Source organism: Anastrepha ludens, chromosome 3 (genome assembly GCF_028408465.1).
Source record: "Anastrepha ludens isolate Willacy chromosome 3, idAnaLude1.1, whole genome shotgun sequence".
NCBI lineage: Eukaryota > Metazoa > Arthropoda > Insecta > Diptera > Tephritidae > Anastrepha > Anastrepha ludens.
In genome coordinates, this window is record NC_071499.1 from 103036285 (window position 1) to 103052060 (window position 15776).

Consider the following 15776-nt stretch of genomic DNA (forward strand, 5'->3'; position numbering starts at 1 on the left):
CCTGGATGCCAAGCTTAGCTAACACAGGCATGCTGACACAATCTTGTCCAAAGCAACAAAGGCTCTCATGATCTGCAAACGTCTAGCGGCTGTTGCACAGGAATCCTAAGATGAATGTACATCATGATAATAAGTCCAATGGGGATATATGGAGCGCTCGCATGGGCATCAATAGTCAATCTCTCGTTGGTCCTGCCCTACAGCTGCGATGGAGGTGATGCTCGAGCTAACACCGCTTCATATATTTATAGCAGTCAGCCAAGCGTACCCTGCTGAGTATAACCAGAGTCGGCTTCTTTTTTCTTGCTGTTTGGCCGCTGTTGGGTTGGTGCGAGACTACCTTTCGAAACAAGGGCATAGCAATACAAAATGATAAAAAAGTGTTTCTAATAATGGTCGCCCCTGAACAGGCAATGGCAAATCTTCTTTTCTGCCCTCAAAAAGTTTTCATCAAAGACCAACTACCATTTGGAGACGGCATAAAACTTGTAGGGCACCCCATTTGTGAAGCAACATCGGCCAAACACCCAATAAGGGATGTCAATATAAATATAAGTATATAAAGACAAAGATAAACAATAGGCTTGGGTCAAACTGCAGCTTATCTTTAAGAAAATAAAAAAGAGGTTGTCTGTAAAGACGGTTTACTGACGATAGTTTAACGTGACAACGTCATAAGAAAATACTGATGTAATGGTTGCATTTTTCAAAAGAACATTTTAATTTTATTTGTTTGATAGATATTTTGTGTGGATATAGAGAAGGAGGTAAATGGAATCGCAATGGAATTGATCAAGTTACATTTACACAAACGTGAAAAATTACGAAACATTTATCAAATTCATGAAAGATATGTTCAATTTCGATTGTGCATTAGACGTTAATAAGTCAACAACACTAAGAGCAACGTCATCGATTTGACTTTTTCAAGACACATTACACTCGAAACAACCCCTTTCATTTCCTATTTTTCTTATCATCGTCCTATTCTCAACAGAGAAATGGTTCATTACCACGCACACAGGAAGAAGGCATTTGCAAATACAAGTATGTGAATTTATCCAGTTAAGCGATTAGTTTTTCTTAGACAGCTCGATTTACTGTGTTGAATTAATTTCAAGCGCAGACCGGGATGCATAACCGGTTTTCAGTCAAATATTGGATTCACTGTGCGCGTTGGCTGAACGATTATGATAACGATTATCAGGAAATTCAGTGTTCATGCTTATTTTATAATGTCAAAATAACAGGGAAATTTTCGTTTTTTGCTTAACTTTAAATTTCATAGCAAATGCAATATCCTTTTTCGGCATGACGCACATATACGACATTAACTAAAAAATGTGCCTCTTTGTCGTTCGTTCCGCGCTCTCGCTTCCAGTTCAAGCAAGGTAACTACGCATGAGCAAGATAACGACGCATGAGAATCGAATTATAAGACGTTATCACGTCAAAAACTTGCCATCTTCAATGCGACTTGAATGAGGTCCTCCCTGCCAACCAAACGTGAAAGGTTATCAACCCCAGTTGCAGCACTTTGAAAATTTTCATAAATATTTAGATAACTGCATGCATGCACTATATATTCTGGTCAATGCCGATTTCTTGCGTAAGTCAGCATGCGAACCCGCTTCTTTAGAGATCGGGAGGAGTAAATATCGCTGGTTGGGGCACACGTTGCAGAAGCCAAACGAGCAGACTATAGCACTTGAGTGCAATACGAAGGGCTACCAAGGCAGCGATTACCGAAAAATTTGAAACATAAAAAGGCTGCAGTTTATTAATTTATTTTTGTTGTTATTTTTTTTTTGTTGTTATTTTTTTTTTGTTTGCAAAGTATCAATAACATATTGTTTGAAAATTCGATCTAGCATGCAATGCACGATCCAAACACACTGATGCTGACGTCTCAGAATAATTAATCGTCTGTAAAAAGAAAAAATCGCACAAACGCGTAACAGCACAAAATCAAAAGCTTTGCGCTGTCAACGTCAGTGCGTCAATATCAACGCAATCACAAACTTGGTTAACAACAAGTGAACTTAGTCACCAGCACCGCTGTTAACGGCGAACTGCTAATAAACTTAATGAGCACTGCAAAATTTACGAAGAAGCAAAGCAAAAATATTAAAATTAAAAAGTTCACAAAAATACCACAAACGCTGCGATCACCTCAGCGGCTTGTTTTTGCATTGTGAGCACTGCTGCCTTTGACTTTGTGCCAGCTGACTTTGTTTTTACATTTTGTGTGCTTTTTCGTGTGTTTGCTTTGCTTTTTTCAATAGATTACTTCATTTACTTACAGCGCTGCCGACCCGGACTTTTGCTGGTACTTCATTTATCAAAAGTCGTCAAGCTGCGCTGCGTCGCTTTATACGAAGCTGCACAGAAGTTGGCTTAGGGGCGATAGCCGCAACTTGGCCATTCAGTACGATTTGAACGTTTCGTCTTGGCGGTCGATTTAATTGGGATCCACGGTCCACGACTGTGATGTAAAAAAGGTGTTTGTTTGAAAGTAGAATTTTTTGTAGTGAATTCAGTGAAGTGTAGAACACAGAAAACGTTGCACTGAGATTGCGTGACGCGATTTTTAATTTTTGATGGGTTTCGCAACTCCCAAATTTCGCAAGTCAAAGGCGAGTTATGAAAGTTTTACAAAAAAGAAAAAAAATATAACAAGTGCGTGTATATGTATGTATGTTGTGCTAAATTTTTTAGCCAAAACACAACCTCGAGATATATGAATTTTAAAAACTGAATGTTCTTGATAAAAAAAAATATTAGCGCAGATAGGCTTTAAAATATTAATAAGAATTAAAAGAAACATTATGTAAAGGTGCTCAAGTGAAATAAATTTAATATAAACATACAAATGCATCCGAAAGAGTTTGTGCCAATTTTGTTACTATTTGATGGATAATTCAAAACTAAAATACTAAACAACAAAAACAAAAAACAAATATTATTTGTCACTTGGTGTGCATAATTTTTGAAATTGTTTTAAAATACTCTACGGAATAATAAATAAAAGGTGCAAATGAAAAATATGAAGAATTAAAAAACTCGCCTACACAATATTTCGGTTGTTAAATCTAACGGTTATTTGAACTTCAAAAATTAAATTTTTTTAAATGTGAAAAAAATGTGTTGGTTGCAAAAAACCTGAATTTTCTAATTTAAAAAATATATATTTTTTCCAGCGGACCTTACCTCATGCAATGTATAATATAAAATGCTATAAACTAAAAAAATCCGCTAAAGTAACAGAAAGAAAAAATTACTAATCTTAATTAAAAAATCATAAAAAGTATTTTTAACAAATGCTTTGCTTTTGTAGCCATTTTTTATGTAAATATATGTCCGTATTTCAAATCTAAAACTAAAAATAAAAACCAATATGAAAAATTTATATAAAACAATTTTTGTATTAGCCTGTTTTTGCTCATATGCCGTATGCTGGTATAATCTCCAACAAATTTAATGAACCCTTGGGCAAATTAATAAAATTTTTCATCAATTCACCATTATTTGGTAGTAATCACGAGCTCAGATACGTCTCTTCACAGGCAATAATAAAATAAATACTTATTAAAATTAGAATAAAACAGTTTTATAATTTAAAAACGGCATTTTCACAAAAATAAGTTATTGGGAACTTAAAAAAAATTTGATAAAAAAATTAATAAATTAAAAAAAAAACTACAATAAAAAAAAACATTTTATGTTTCACACTGGCAAGCTTTCGTTCTTCGTCTTTTCGGTGTTTTCATTACTAAAATGATATTACTAAAAATTATAAAAATAAAAATTAAAAATTTCTACGTAGAATTCTATGGAACTCTTCAAAATTCACTGCAACATAGAAAACCAAATTGATATTTTTCTGCTAAAAAAAGAAGCAGCGCATTTAAAATATTGTATTTCAAACAAAAATTTTACACACATTCAAAAATATATTTAAAGATGAGAAGTACTAAATGCAAATTTAATTAAAAAACTAAATTCAATTAAAAAAACTATAGCTTTGTTAAATTTTGAGCAATAAATCAAATTTAAAAGAATGCAATATAAATAAAAAAGATTTGTCAAAAATTATTTTAATCATATTGAAATCTTAGTAAAGGGCTATCGATTTAGGGGTATCGGATTTTAAATTGAAATAAAGCAACGAAAATTCAAATTGATTAGGCAATCTTTTATTTTTGTGTAGAACCCTTCATGACATTTATGTTTTAAAGATAATCTCTTTCAAATGTTGGCCGCAACTGCGCCGTAATTCGGCCATCCAGCAGCACCTATTTTGAATGACTCGCAGGAGGACTTTGGTCGATATCTCGTGAATAACTTTAGTAATATTTGCTTCAAATGCCTCAATCGAAGTTGGTTTATCCGCAAAGCATTTAGACTTTACATACCCCCACAAATAAAAGTTCAAAGATGTGATATCACACTATCTTGGTGGCCAATCCAGTGGTCCGAGAAGAGAGATAAATTTGCTCACCAAAACGACGACGCAGTAAATCCATTGTTTCATTAGCAGCACCGTCTTGTTAAAACCAAATGTTATGGAGATCACGGACTTCAATTTCCGGCATCAAAAAGTTGTTGATCATGACGCGATAGCGTTCGCCATTTACAGTTACATTGGCACCACCCTCATTTTTGAAGAAATATGGGCCAAACGGTGGTCTTCAAAGGATGTAATGGCTTCGAGTTGGTCTTCAGCCCATATACGGCAATTTCGTAGCCCTTAATCCAAAAATGCGCCTCATCGCTGTACATCATAAGTTGGCGCGGAACGAACGACAAAGAGCACAATCGGCCCCCGCGTTCGGCAACGTTCGACATCTGGCTCTGTCCTACTTAAGTGAGCGTATATATGTATGTATATGTATGTATATGCGCATTTGTATATAAATTCCATATTTGTATTTGCATATGCCTTCTTTCTGTGTGCATGGTAATGAACCATTTCTCTGTTGAGAATAGGACGATGATAGAAAGAGTAGGAAATGAAAGGGAGTGTAAAGTGTCTTGAAAAAGGCAAATCGATGATGATGCCTCTTAGTGTTGTTGACTTATTAACGTCTGATGCACAATCGAAATTGAACATATCTTTCATGAATTTGATAAAAGTTTCGTAATTTTTCACGTAAATGTAACTTGATCAATTCCATTGCGATTTCATTTACCTCCTCCTCTATATCCATACAAAATATCTATCAAACAAATAAAATTAAAATTTTCTTTTGAAAAATGCAACCATTACATCAGTATTTTCTTATGACGTTGTCACGTTAAACTATCGTCAGTAAACCGACTTTACAGACAACCTCTTTTTTACCTATTTATGGCTTTTTAGCATTTATTTTTGCGCTTCTTTCCCTATCAAGAAGTTTGTTGATTTCTGCATTACTGTGTGTGCGAATTTTTCAAAGTGCCTTGTTGTTATCTTTTTTATTTCTTCGTCTACTCTTGCTATATTAAAAGTCCTGTGGATGTCATCATTTTCCGTGTACCTGTCAGATAGGCCTAAATTCGAAGAATCTTAAATTGCTGTCGTCGGATTTTTCTATATGATTTTTTTTTACCCGTCTCCACACCTGTAGTCCATATAGCCAGATTGGTTTAATCATAGTTTTGTACACTAACAGCTTTATAGTGAGTCTGGATTTAGAGCAATCTAACCAATGAAGTTGTCGAAGTTTTTCTTCAGGCCTGGGACTTTTCAGCCCATGTGTTAGCAGCTGATTCAAAAATTATTTGTGGCGACAAATTTCGCGATTCATCTTAACAACTAGATGGAATTTCGATAATATTTTTTAATAAGCGATGAGATGGCAAGCCTTACTAAATATTTTTGCAGCTGCTGAGTTATAACGATCTAAAACTATCACAGGTTTCATTTACGAATTTTATTCATTTTTCTTTTCAATAAGTCTAACCGGCTTTTATCAGCTGCGTTTGTCGAATTAGTACTGCATCTTATTAAATAAAATAATCACTACTATTTTTATATAAAAAAAAATATCAAATTTAACGATAACAAATTGTATATCATCTAACTTTCTTATTTCTGATAAAACAGAATTTACATATACGTAAAACTTAAAAACGAACCCATTGAGGAAACCAAAAATAACTACGAACACTTGCTAAAAGCGACTTAACTACCACACCCACATAAATTACTTTTATGATGTAACAAAGAATACAAACACTTTTTAATTAAACAAAAATCGTAACGAATAAAAACTCAACAATACAAAAAAGAGTGCATAAAAAGCAAAACAAAATAAAACACAACAAAAAATGCGTCCGAAAATGACATCCTACTTGGTGGGTGCACACCTCCTGCTGCTCACACTAATCACATGGAGCGACAGCAGCGCGAATGCGCTCAACACAGCTGAAACGGCTAATCCGACTTGTTCGTTGAAGGACAATTGCAATTTGAATGACAACTTCCCCACCGGCGCAGGTGAATCAAGTGACAAGACGGCCAGCAAATTGGAGAATAAAATCGCATCCATTTTCGAGGATAAGGTCAATTACAGTCTGAAATTGTTCGCCGACGCAGATGTCATCGAGTACAACACGTTGGAAAGCAATTTAACCGGGCGCACACACATACCAATGCCGGCAACAGCGAACTTGACGCTGAGCCACTTGCAGGACGCGGCCGACGTGGAGGAGGATGAGCGAGGTGAGTAAGATTTACTCGAATTATTCAGTGCGACAGCCTGCATACACTTTAATAAAATGTTAGATAGCACTCCATTTGTATATAGGTATATATGCATGTGTGGATTTATGTACTTTCCGATGTAGTTATAAAATTGCAAATATCCATGTGCGCACTGGTTTGACAGCGACCTTCAATGCGCAGATTTCTTTCTTTCCTTTCCACTCTTGTATTTTTGCAAAATCATGATAGTATCAATTTTAGCCGCGCATTGATGGTGAAGACCTAAACCTTACTACCAAATTCTCAAGCGCGCGTTTCGCACACCCAAATATTGGTCAGTGCGGCTCATTTATCGTACATACATATGTATATACATATGCAGCTATGTACGTATTGGCGTGCACATATTTAACTTGAAAATAATTTTAAAATTTCTTCGCACATAAAATTTCATCATCGACACTGACCGTTGTATCCACAGCAATTACCAAACAATAAAGTAGGTAGACAAAAAAACCCAAAAACTATTTTACTTAATTGGGAACTTCAAACACGTCTGAAAGCGCAAAAATTATTCACTTTACTCGTATTACCATGTGGCGTATTTGTAGTCAAATAGTTACAAGAGAGTTAAAAATACTTTTATTCATAGTCTGCGCCTATGTTTAAGTAGCTACATATGTTTACATATGTATATATGTATGTGTGTAAGGAAGTGATATTTTTGTAAATATAAAAAAAGAAAAATAATGAGAAAAGAACAAAGTGCCTTCTTACTTTATGGCACTTACGTACAACTACTCACTAGGTACCAGGCACTTTTCGTTGAAAAAATATGTAAACAATTTTTTTTTTAATTCTTTTTCATTTCATTTCATTCACTAAGCCTATGATTACTAAGCCTTACAGAATAGAGGTACAAAATGAGTTAAAGAAAATATTGAAAGTAATTGGGTTCCAGCTTAGATAAAAATAGAGATCTGTGAGGGGGAAAATATACTCGTGTTAAAAAAAAAATAGTTGGCGCGCATACCTCTGTTAGGTGTTTGGCTGAGCTCCTCCTTCTATTGGAGGCGTGCGTCTTGATGTTGTTCCACAAATGAAGTTTTAATTCTACTTCGAACGGGAAATGTTTTGTTATTTCATGGCAGAAATACTCACGGAGGTTTGTCATTGTCTGCCGAGAGGCGAGCCCTATTAAAAAAAAAAAATTTCTTCATTTTGGTGTTTCACGAAGATTCCAAGCTACGTACCCGGAATGGTAGTCACGCATCAACCTATTCGGCTACGGCTGCCGAAACATAGATCGAGACTATAAAAAATTGTATTAATTTCATTAAGACACCTATTAATGAGTGTATACTTTAGGTACTTTGATTTAAAAAGTTTAAAATGCAATGAAAAATGAAAACACGAAACCCTTTGGGGGATTTTGAAACTTATCTGCAGCGGTAGTTGTGGACAATCAATGATACTACGGAAAGTGTCGTAGATAAACGGAAGTGAGTGTATTGCACGCTTTGAAGAAAGTTATTTCAAATTTATCAACATACAACTGCTCTCGTAACAATGGCAACCCGACGCAAAAATTCCTTCGCAAACTTATCATGTAAAATATTAATTACCGTTCCGGTTGACACACCCATGGCCTCTGTTACTTCGCGCACTTTCGTTCGTCAATCAACGAGAATCATGTCGGAGACTTTTGGAATGAATTCCTCGGTAACCAGTTCTGCCGGACGTCGTGGTCGCTCCTTCTCAAAAATTGATGGTTGCCCACGTTTAAATTTGTTGAACCAATATCTTAGTGTGGTCATAGATAGCGAAGCGTCCCCATAAACAACAACAAACTTTGCTTTTATCTCCTCGCATTTTTTCCTATCCAAAAACAAAAAGCGAATTCACGAAACACGTCTTACTCGAATAGCTGGCAAATCAGTCTGAAATTTGTTTTGCGATCGTTTGATAGATGCTAACAGCAACTTCCCCCAGGAACGCGCTCTGTCATCAAATAAGGGTACTTATTGAACCGCCCTCGTATTTCAAAACACATAACTAGTAAACTCCAGCTGGTCTATGCGTGGCCGGTAAGACCTTAGAAACCGTGACTTCGATATCAACGCCAACTTTATTTTTCATGAAAATCATCTCTTTTGGGACCAACTTTGCAGCAACACGACGCAAGCCCAGATCATTGGCTACAATGTCTGCCAGCTCTCTGATGGTTATTGATCAACTTTTCTTTCACTTTATTGATATTTTCATCAGTTTTCGATGTCGATGGTCTGCTACTACGTTTGTCATCCTCGATGGACTCCCGATCTCTTCTGAAACGTGCATGCCACTTGTAAGGGGATGTTTAGAACAAATTACTATATAATTACGATAAACAAAGATACAATACAAGATTGCACCATTTTCCCAGAATCCGACCGCTGTAGTTGTGAAAAAAATTTCACGATTTGAAATTTTCGCACCGCAAAGTAGTTTTAGAACCGAAATTAAATTTTTTTTCTTTCAAACAAAATAACAAAAAATAATAATTCATGATGAAAAACATTTTTGGATCTTTGTACGTTGGTGACGGCGAGTATCGCAATGGAACAAAGAGCTGTATGAGCTTTATGACGACATAGACATTGCGCACCGAATAAAACGACTGGCTCGACCATAATTTCTAAAAATATTTATATTTTATTCTACGGGCTTCATACCAAAGGAGGGCAGAAGGGGGCATGAAACAGGACTTTAGGCCAATTAGTCTCTCGTCCTTCGTTCTAAAAACATTTAAACGGCTTTTAGACATACACATTAGAAGCTCGCTGGAGACCTCCAGTATATCAACTGCACAACATGCTTATCTCAAAGGCAAATCGACGGAGACAGAGCTTCACGAGGTAATCCGAACAATAGAGGGGTCTCTAGCAAGCAAACTGTACACCACGGCAGCTTTTCTTGACATAGAAGGCACATTTAATAACGTTAGCACTGATGCTACCCAACGGGCGTTAATAGACTTAGGGGTGGAAAATTGTATTAGCAATTGGATCATCTATATGCTAGAAACTAGGATAATTAGAGTCCACAGGGGCACTCCACAGGGGGAGTGTTATCTCCACTCCTTTGGTTATGTGTTATTAGTAAATTCTTAACAAAACTTAATGGAGGAGGGGTAAAAGTGGTCGCGTACGCTGATGATGTGGTGTTAATGGCATCAGGACTGTATCCCAATACGATCAGTGGGATCATTCAAAGGGCGCTAAGCGAGCTTAACTATTGGGCTACAGGCTGTGGCCTAAGTTTAAACGCGCGTAAAACAGAACTCATGCTATTTACGATCAGATATAAGGTACCAATTTTTACTCTAGCAAGCATTAACGGACAAACCCTCTCACTTTCACCCAGTGCAAAGTACTTAGGGGTAATTCTGGACTCCAAACTTAGCTGGAAATCAAACAATGAAGAACGGGTAAAGAAAGCAGAAATCGCTTTATATGCCTATAAACGTATGCTGGGAAGAAGATGGGGTATTCAACCCAAGTATACATTATGGTTGTATAAGGCGATTATACGACCAATTTTAACGTATGGCTCTGTAGTTTGGTGGAAAGCTCTAGAGAGAGAATACAACATCAAATTACTCAGCAGAATACAAAGATCAGCATGTGCAATAGCAGTCGGTGCGATCAGGCCATGCCCTAGGGAGGCCCTGAATGCGCTGACACACGTTATTCCGGTAGAATTATCTACATATCAAGAAGATGGCAACTATGAGTGCATTTAGGTTAAATGAAGCGCGTCGCTGGAAGGAAAAAGCTCATGGTCATGCTAGTCTATTACTGCGACAAACCCAGTATACCTCGAAGAGGACTGACTACATCTTCCCGACGGTGACATTCAGCAGAAATTTTGTCAATTTCTTTCCATCTCGGAAAGAATGGAATAAGGGATTCTCACTAAACAAGTTCGACACTACAGTATATACAGATGGCAGTAAAATGGATTGTGGTGTTGGAGCTGGCATATATTCTCATAGACTTAAAATTGAAAGATCTGTGCGTCTCCCTAATGCTTGCAGTGTCTTTCAGGCGGAAGTACTGGCAATTGGGGAAGCTTGTAGGCTACTAATCGCAGATCCCTCTTTTAAGGGCAGTATCGCAATTATTTCGGATAGCCAAGCAGCAATCCAGGCACTGGGTTCAGCTACAACAACCTCTAAAGTGGTGGAGCAAAGCAGGAATAGCCTCACCACCTTGAGCGAAAACCATAAAGTTACCTTAATCTGGGTCCCGGAACATCGGAGCATCGAAGGTAATGAAAAAGCGGATGAACTGGCAAGAAGGGGATCTGCCATGAACAACGCTCTTGCAAAATCGGTATTCACACCACTAGGTGCAGTCAATAGTGCAATTTCCCTAAAATACCTTCGAATCGCAGATTGTAGATGAAGAAACCAGACAAAATGCAAAATTAGCAGAACGTTATGGCCCACCTGCATCCTTAAGCAATCGTTAGCATTGATCAACATGAAACGACGGGACACCTGGAGACTTACGGCAGTCATAACTGGCTTTTAGTCTGTGGGAGAACAAGCAGCCAAAATGGGCATCCCTCACAATACATACTGTCACAGTTGTAAACAACCGGAGAAAAAGGAAACAATCTTCCATTTCCATCTGTGTTAACCCTGGGTAAACCGTTGGTCGAGAATCTGGAACAGCTGTCTGGCTTAGATGTCAACAACCTGATAAGGTTCCTGAACCACACAGACTGGATATAGTCATGCTGTAAATAACTGGCAAACAAGTTGGTAACGAGGATGTGGCAACAAAATAGTGCGGAAGCGCTAGTTGGATTCTGGAAGAATCACCACTTAAACCAACCAACCATGGGCGAGTAAGAACTTTTAACTGAAATTAATGAAAGGAATCACTCCATCCCAATGAGTGCATACTCAAAGTTTATGCAAATCTTGTGGCATTAAAAATAATCAGCCTTTTAAATAACAGTAAACATTATTGAATTAAACTCCGATTTAACGTTATTTATCATAAAGTGTACTTATCTACTAATTTTATTTTATTATACAAATAGCAATTAAAAATTGATATATCTAAATTTAGACTTTTCTAGTCCTGCTCAAACTGTAATGAAAATTTCTTTATGCTTAAGATTTATTTTATAACCAGTTTTTCTTCAACGGTGTTAAGACAACACCTCAAAGTCGATGACATACATTCGAAATTAACATATTTGTAACAATTTATATCCAACCACGCGTGCATATTTATGCTAATTCAATATATTCAAAAGAAATTGATTAACCCGACATAAAAGCTTGTGTCGAACTCGATTTGTATATCACTCGAATGTAGAAAATATTTTCACAAAAATGTGAATGGCTTCTACAGAAAATAATATATAAATAATAATAAATTAGCAAAATATTTTACTATAATTACCTCAATAGAGGCATAAAAATGTGCACCTGACCAGGCATCGTGGCAATTGCGAATTATGATAGCAAATAGATAATATAAACTTTGCTGTTGTGTTCCCACCATGGCAATTTGCGTGCGCTTTTTAACCGAGTGGGGGCGTTAAGTCAAACTCATTTTTCAACGTAGAGTGTTGGCCACCGCAGCGCGCATTTGTTTTTACTAGAAACTTTTTTCATGGCACAAACACACTAGAAGGTTGGCCATTATCGGCAGAGGAGCTAATGATACTTAATCAAATTTTTTTTTTTAATTTTCTATGTTTTGTATATACGGTTAGGATCGTAGCAAGGATAATCAAATTACTAAATACTGTCAAGCGCCATAGCCGAAAACGTTTGTCGTAACTGTCAACGTAAACAATTGTTTGTATCTAATAATTTGTTCTTACGTCTTAGAATTTTATCCCGCATTCGTGATTTACTTTCCAAGAACCTTTAGGTTAGGTTAGGTTTGGCAGCCTCATCGCACATAGAGACAACGATGCCACTTAGACCACGAAATGGGTCCGATGTGAGCCGCGGGGGCTGGGCTTCATTTCCCTCTCCATATTGAACCATCCTGAGCTTTTGACAAAGCGTAAAAGGTTGTTGATACCTAAAGTGTATAGATTATCTATATTCGTTAAGAAGTAGGATTTTAAAAATCGGTTTCTGCTTCTGGCTAGAGCCGGGCATGTGCAAAAAAGGTGTTGAATTGTTTCCAACTCCTCCTCATTTCTGCAGCTACGACAGAAATCATGCGTAATCTAATCTCCTTGCATGATTTCCTATAAGACAATGTCCTGTGAGGGCCCCTACTGAGGGCCCCTACCCCTCCAGACGTAAATTTAGCCTTGGCCATATTTGCCTAGCAATTTCGCAGGTGTTAGCGCTATTCCATCTCTGATTTGCAAAATTGATTACTGCGTCCTTAATGAGAAGCTTACAAGATGCGAGGTACCTTCTCTTGCAAGTTGGTCTGCCCTACAGTTCCCTGGTATATCTCTGTGGCCTGGGACCCAGCATAAGATTATACGATATTGCTTGGCCATCTCATTTAGAGATTGCCGACAACGTAAGACACTCCTTGATGTTGTTTGGAATGAATCCAGGGCTCGTAGGCCAGCTTGGCTGTCTGATAGAATGCAAATATCTGTTGATGATATTCTGTTTATCGTTAACCATTTTAAGGCTTCATGAATAGCGTTTATTTCCGCTTGAAAAATGCTACAGTGATCCGGTAATTTAAAGGATTCACTAATAGAAAGCTCTTCGCAAAATAGCCCTGATCCTACACCGGTGTCCATTTTGGATCCGTCCGTGTAGATCTTAACGGATGTGTTGGGTGTTGGATCTTCTTCAAGCCATTCCACTCTAGAAGGGATTTTCATTAGGAAATTGTATTCATAATTCATTGTGAGCTCGCTTTGAGCCTTAAAGTGGAGCAGGCCGCTGAGTATTTGCAGAAGAGATCTAGCGGTAGCAGATGTAGCATGATGTCCAAAGCCATGAATGGTGTGGTTTTCATGGCGCCACATATTGCTAATTCCGCTGATCTCTGCACCTTTCTTCTAATCAAAGAGACACTCACCTCTAGCGTTAGTATCAGTACTGTCCCATATCTCGCGATGCGCATTTACATCCGCACCAATAATTAGGTTTGCGCCAAGCTTCTGCGCCTGCGCTACCAGATCTTTGAATATTAATCTCGGTAGCTCCTCATGGTCATGTGCGAGGTAACAGGAAGATAGCCACATCCGTTCATTTCCCGACTCCAGACTAATGGGCAATTGATCGGTGTCGCTGTAATTAGAAAGCATGAAAGCATTTATCCCTTTTCTTATTAGTACGCACGCTCTACGATTACCTTTGTTGCGAGCATACATCAGTTTATATTTTTGAGTCCTTAGTCCGCAGACAAGTCCATGTGATACCCATGGTTCTTGAATCAGGACAATATGATGTCCACCTTTGGCCAGGTGGGAGAGGAGAGGAGATGATGGAATGATGGGGGTTAAGGATTAACAGGTACGTCGGTACGGTGATCTTCATATTGTGATTGGATGGCCACCAATTTTGCCGTTAGCGGGTGGATGGCTAGCCATTCCTCATATAGAGCTTCCCTCTTAGTTCGTGTTGGGTTGGTCCCCATGATATGGGGGTCAAACCACCACTTAAGCCTCATCCCCGAGGCAAGGAGACCAACATGATGAGGTAAAAAACCCTTTAAATTATGTAATACGGCACGCAAAATTTTATTTTTGAGTCTCAATTCACTTAAGAATTACGCCCAAATCGGTGTCTTCCATATTTTAATCGGAAATGCATGGAAATTAGTTCCAAAACTCAATCGAAAGAGTAAACCAAAATAAATTTAGTGAACAAATGTTGGAAAATAACCAGAAAAAGTTATATTATAAAAATGGAAGCAAAAAAAGAAATTGTCAAAAAAATTATTGTGTTGAAGAGCAACACCTCAAGAATTGTGAAGCAGACTAAATTGTCTTCTCAGCAAATATTCCACCTTCATGAGGAGCAGTTGAGCTACTAAAGCAACTGCATCTTCTAAATACTGTGAAGTTATCATATTGGTTTTCACTGTCACCATCGCCACTACACAAAGCCTTACTTCTCCACCTCCTGCGCCTCTCTAATAGTTGTTTTCCTGTTTTTCCGCCAGCCACGCAATTCACTTATAAGCCCTTTACAGGGGCGTTAGAAAGGTTGAATTTGCGTATCTAAAAGTCTCCAATTCAAAATAGAATAACTTTTTTTATATTAATCGTAAAAATATTTTTAAAAAAAGGACCTTTAACCTCAAATTGCCAAAAATCCTGACGTGGTGGAGCATTTTCAAGGTCATATTCGTTTTCAGCATAAAAAAACCTTCAGAAAACACCCATAGCGGTTTTAGAAACTGTAAAAAAGCGAGATTTCGCAGGCCTGTGTTATCTTCTCACACCATATCTCTATGAAGGATATTTCGGCGACCTGTTCCCATTTGCTGGCTACGAGCAATGCTGGCAAAAGGAAGGAATAAATTGATGCAGTCTTCACTATACAATCAAGTAAAATGCTTGTTTTAACGTACTTCTTTCTCCATCAGCGGTATTCACAGCAAGTGATAATAAAATGCGGACGTTCTCGCCAAAGTCGGTTCTACGTTACCGGATCGACCCGGATTTATATCCGGCCAAGGGCTTCAACAACAGCAATAAAAAACGAAAAACAAGAACAAGAACGAATAACCTTGAGATTGAATTACATGCCGTGGAGGCGGAAAATGGATTTCCTTAATAAAATTTATTTACCTATAGCTTGTTGGTGTTTAACTGAGCTAAAACTTTGTTAAAAACTTTTCGTAGTTACTAAATTTGAGTTCAAATTCAGATTCAGCAAATCGACAACCTTTGAAGAAGTGGTTAAAAATTCATGTCGGCCTTTATTTTCTTAACCTTCCATACGTTGTTTCGCTTAAACTTAACTCTCTTCTTTAATTTTTTCTATATTGAATTTTTTACTAAGAAATTCTGTGCCAACGACATTAAACATTACTCTTGAAGTAAAGGCTTTTACCTCTTATATGGTAATCGAAGAAGTCTTTTCGTA

The 15776-nt window shown here is 37.3% G+C and overlaps 1 protein-coding gene across 1 annotated transcript in view; it reads left to right on the plus strand.

Moving 5' to 3' along the window:
- Nucleotides 1-2437: 2437 nt before the first annotated feature.
- Nucleotides 2438-15776, plus strand: part of LOC128858634 (nose resistant to fluoxetine protein 6) — a 101912-nt gene continuing 88573 nt past the window's right edge. Inside the window, exons 1-2 of the mRNA XM_054095057.1 lie at nucleotides 2438-2501; nucleotides 6089-6706. Coding sequence (XP_053951032.1) covers nucleotides 6313-6706 — 394 coding nt within the window. The 5' untranslated portion in view covers nucleotides 2438-2501; nucleotides 6089-6312. The remainder of the gene's footprint in view (nucleotides 2502-6088; nucleotides 6707-15776) is intronic.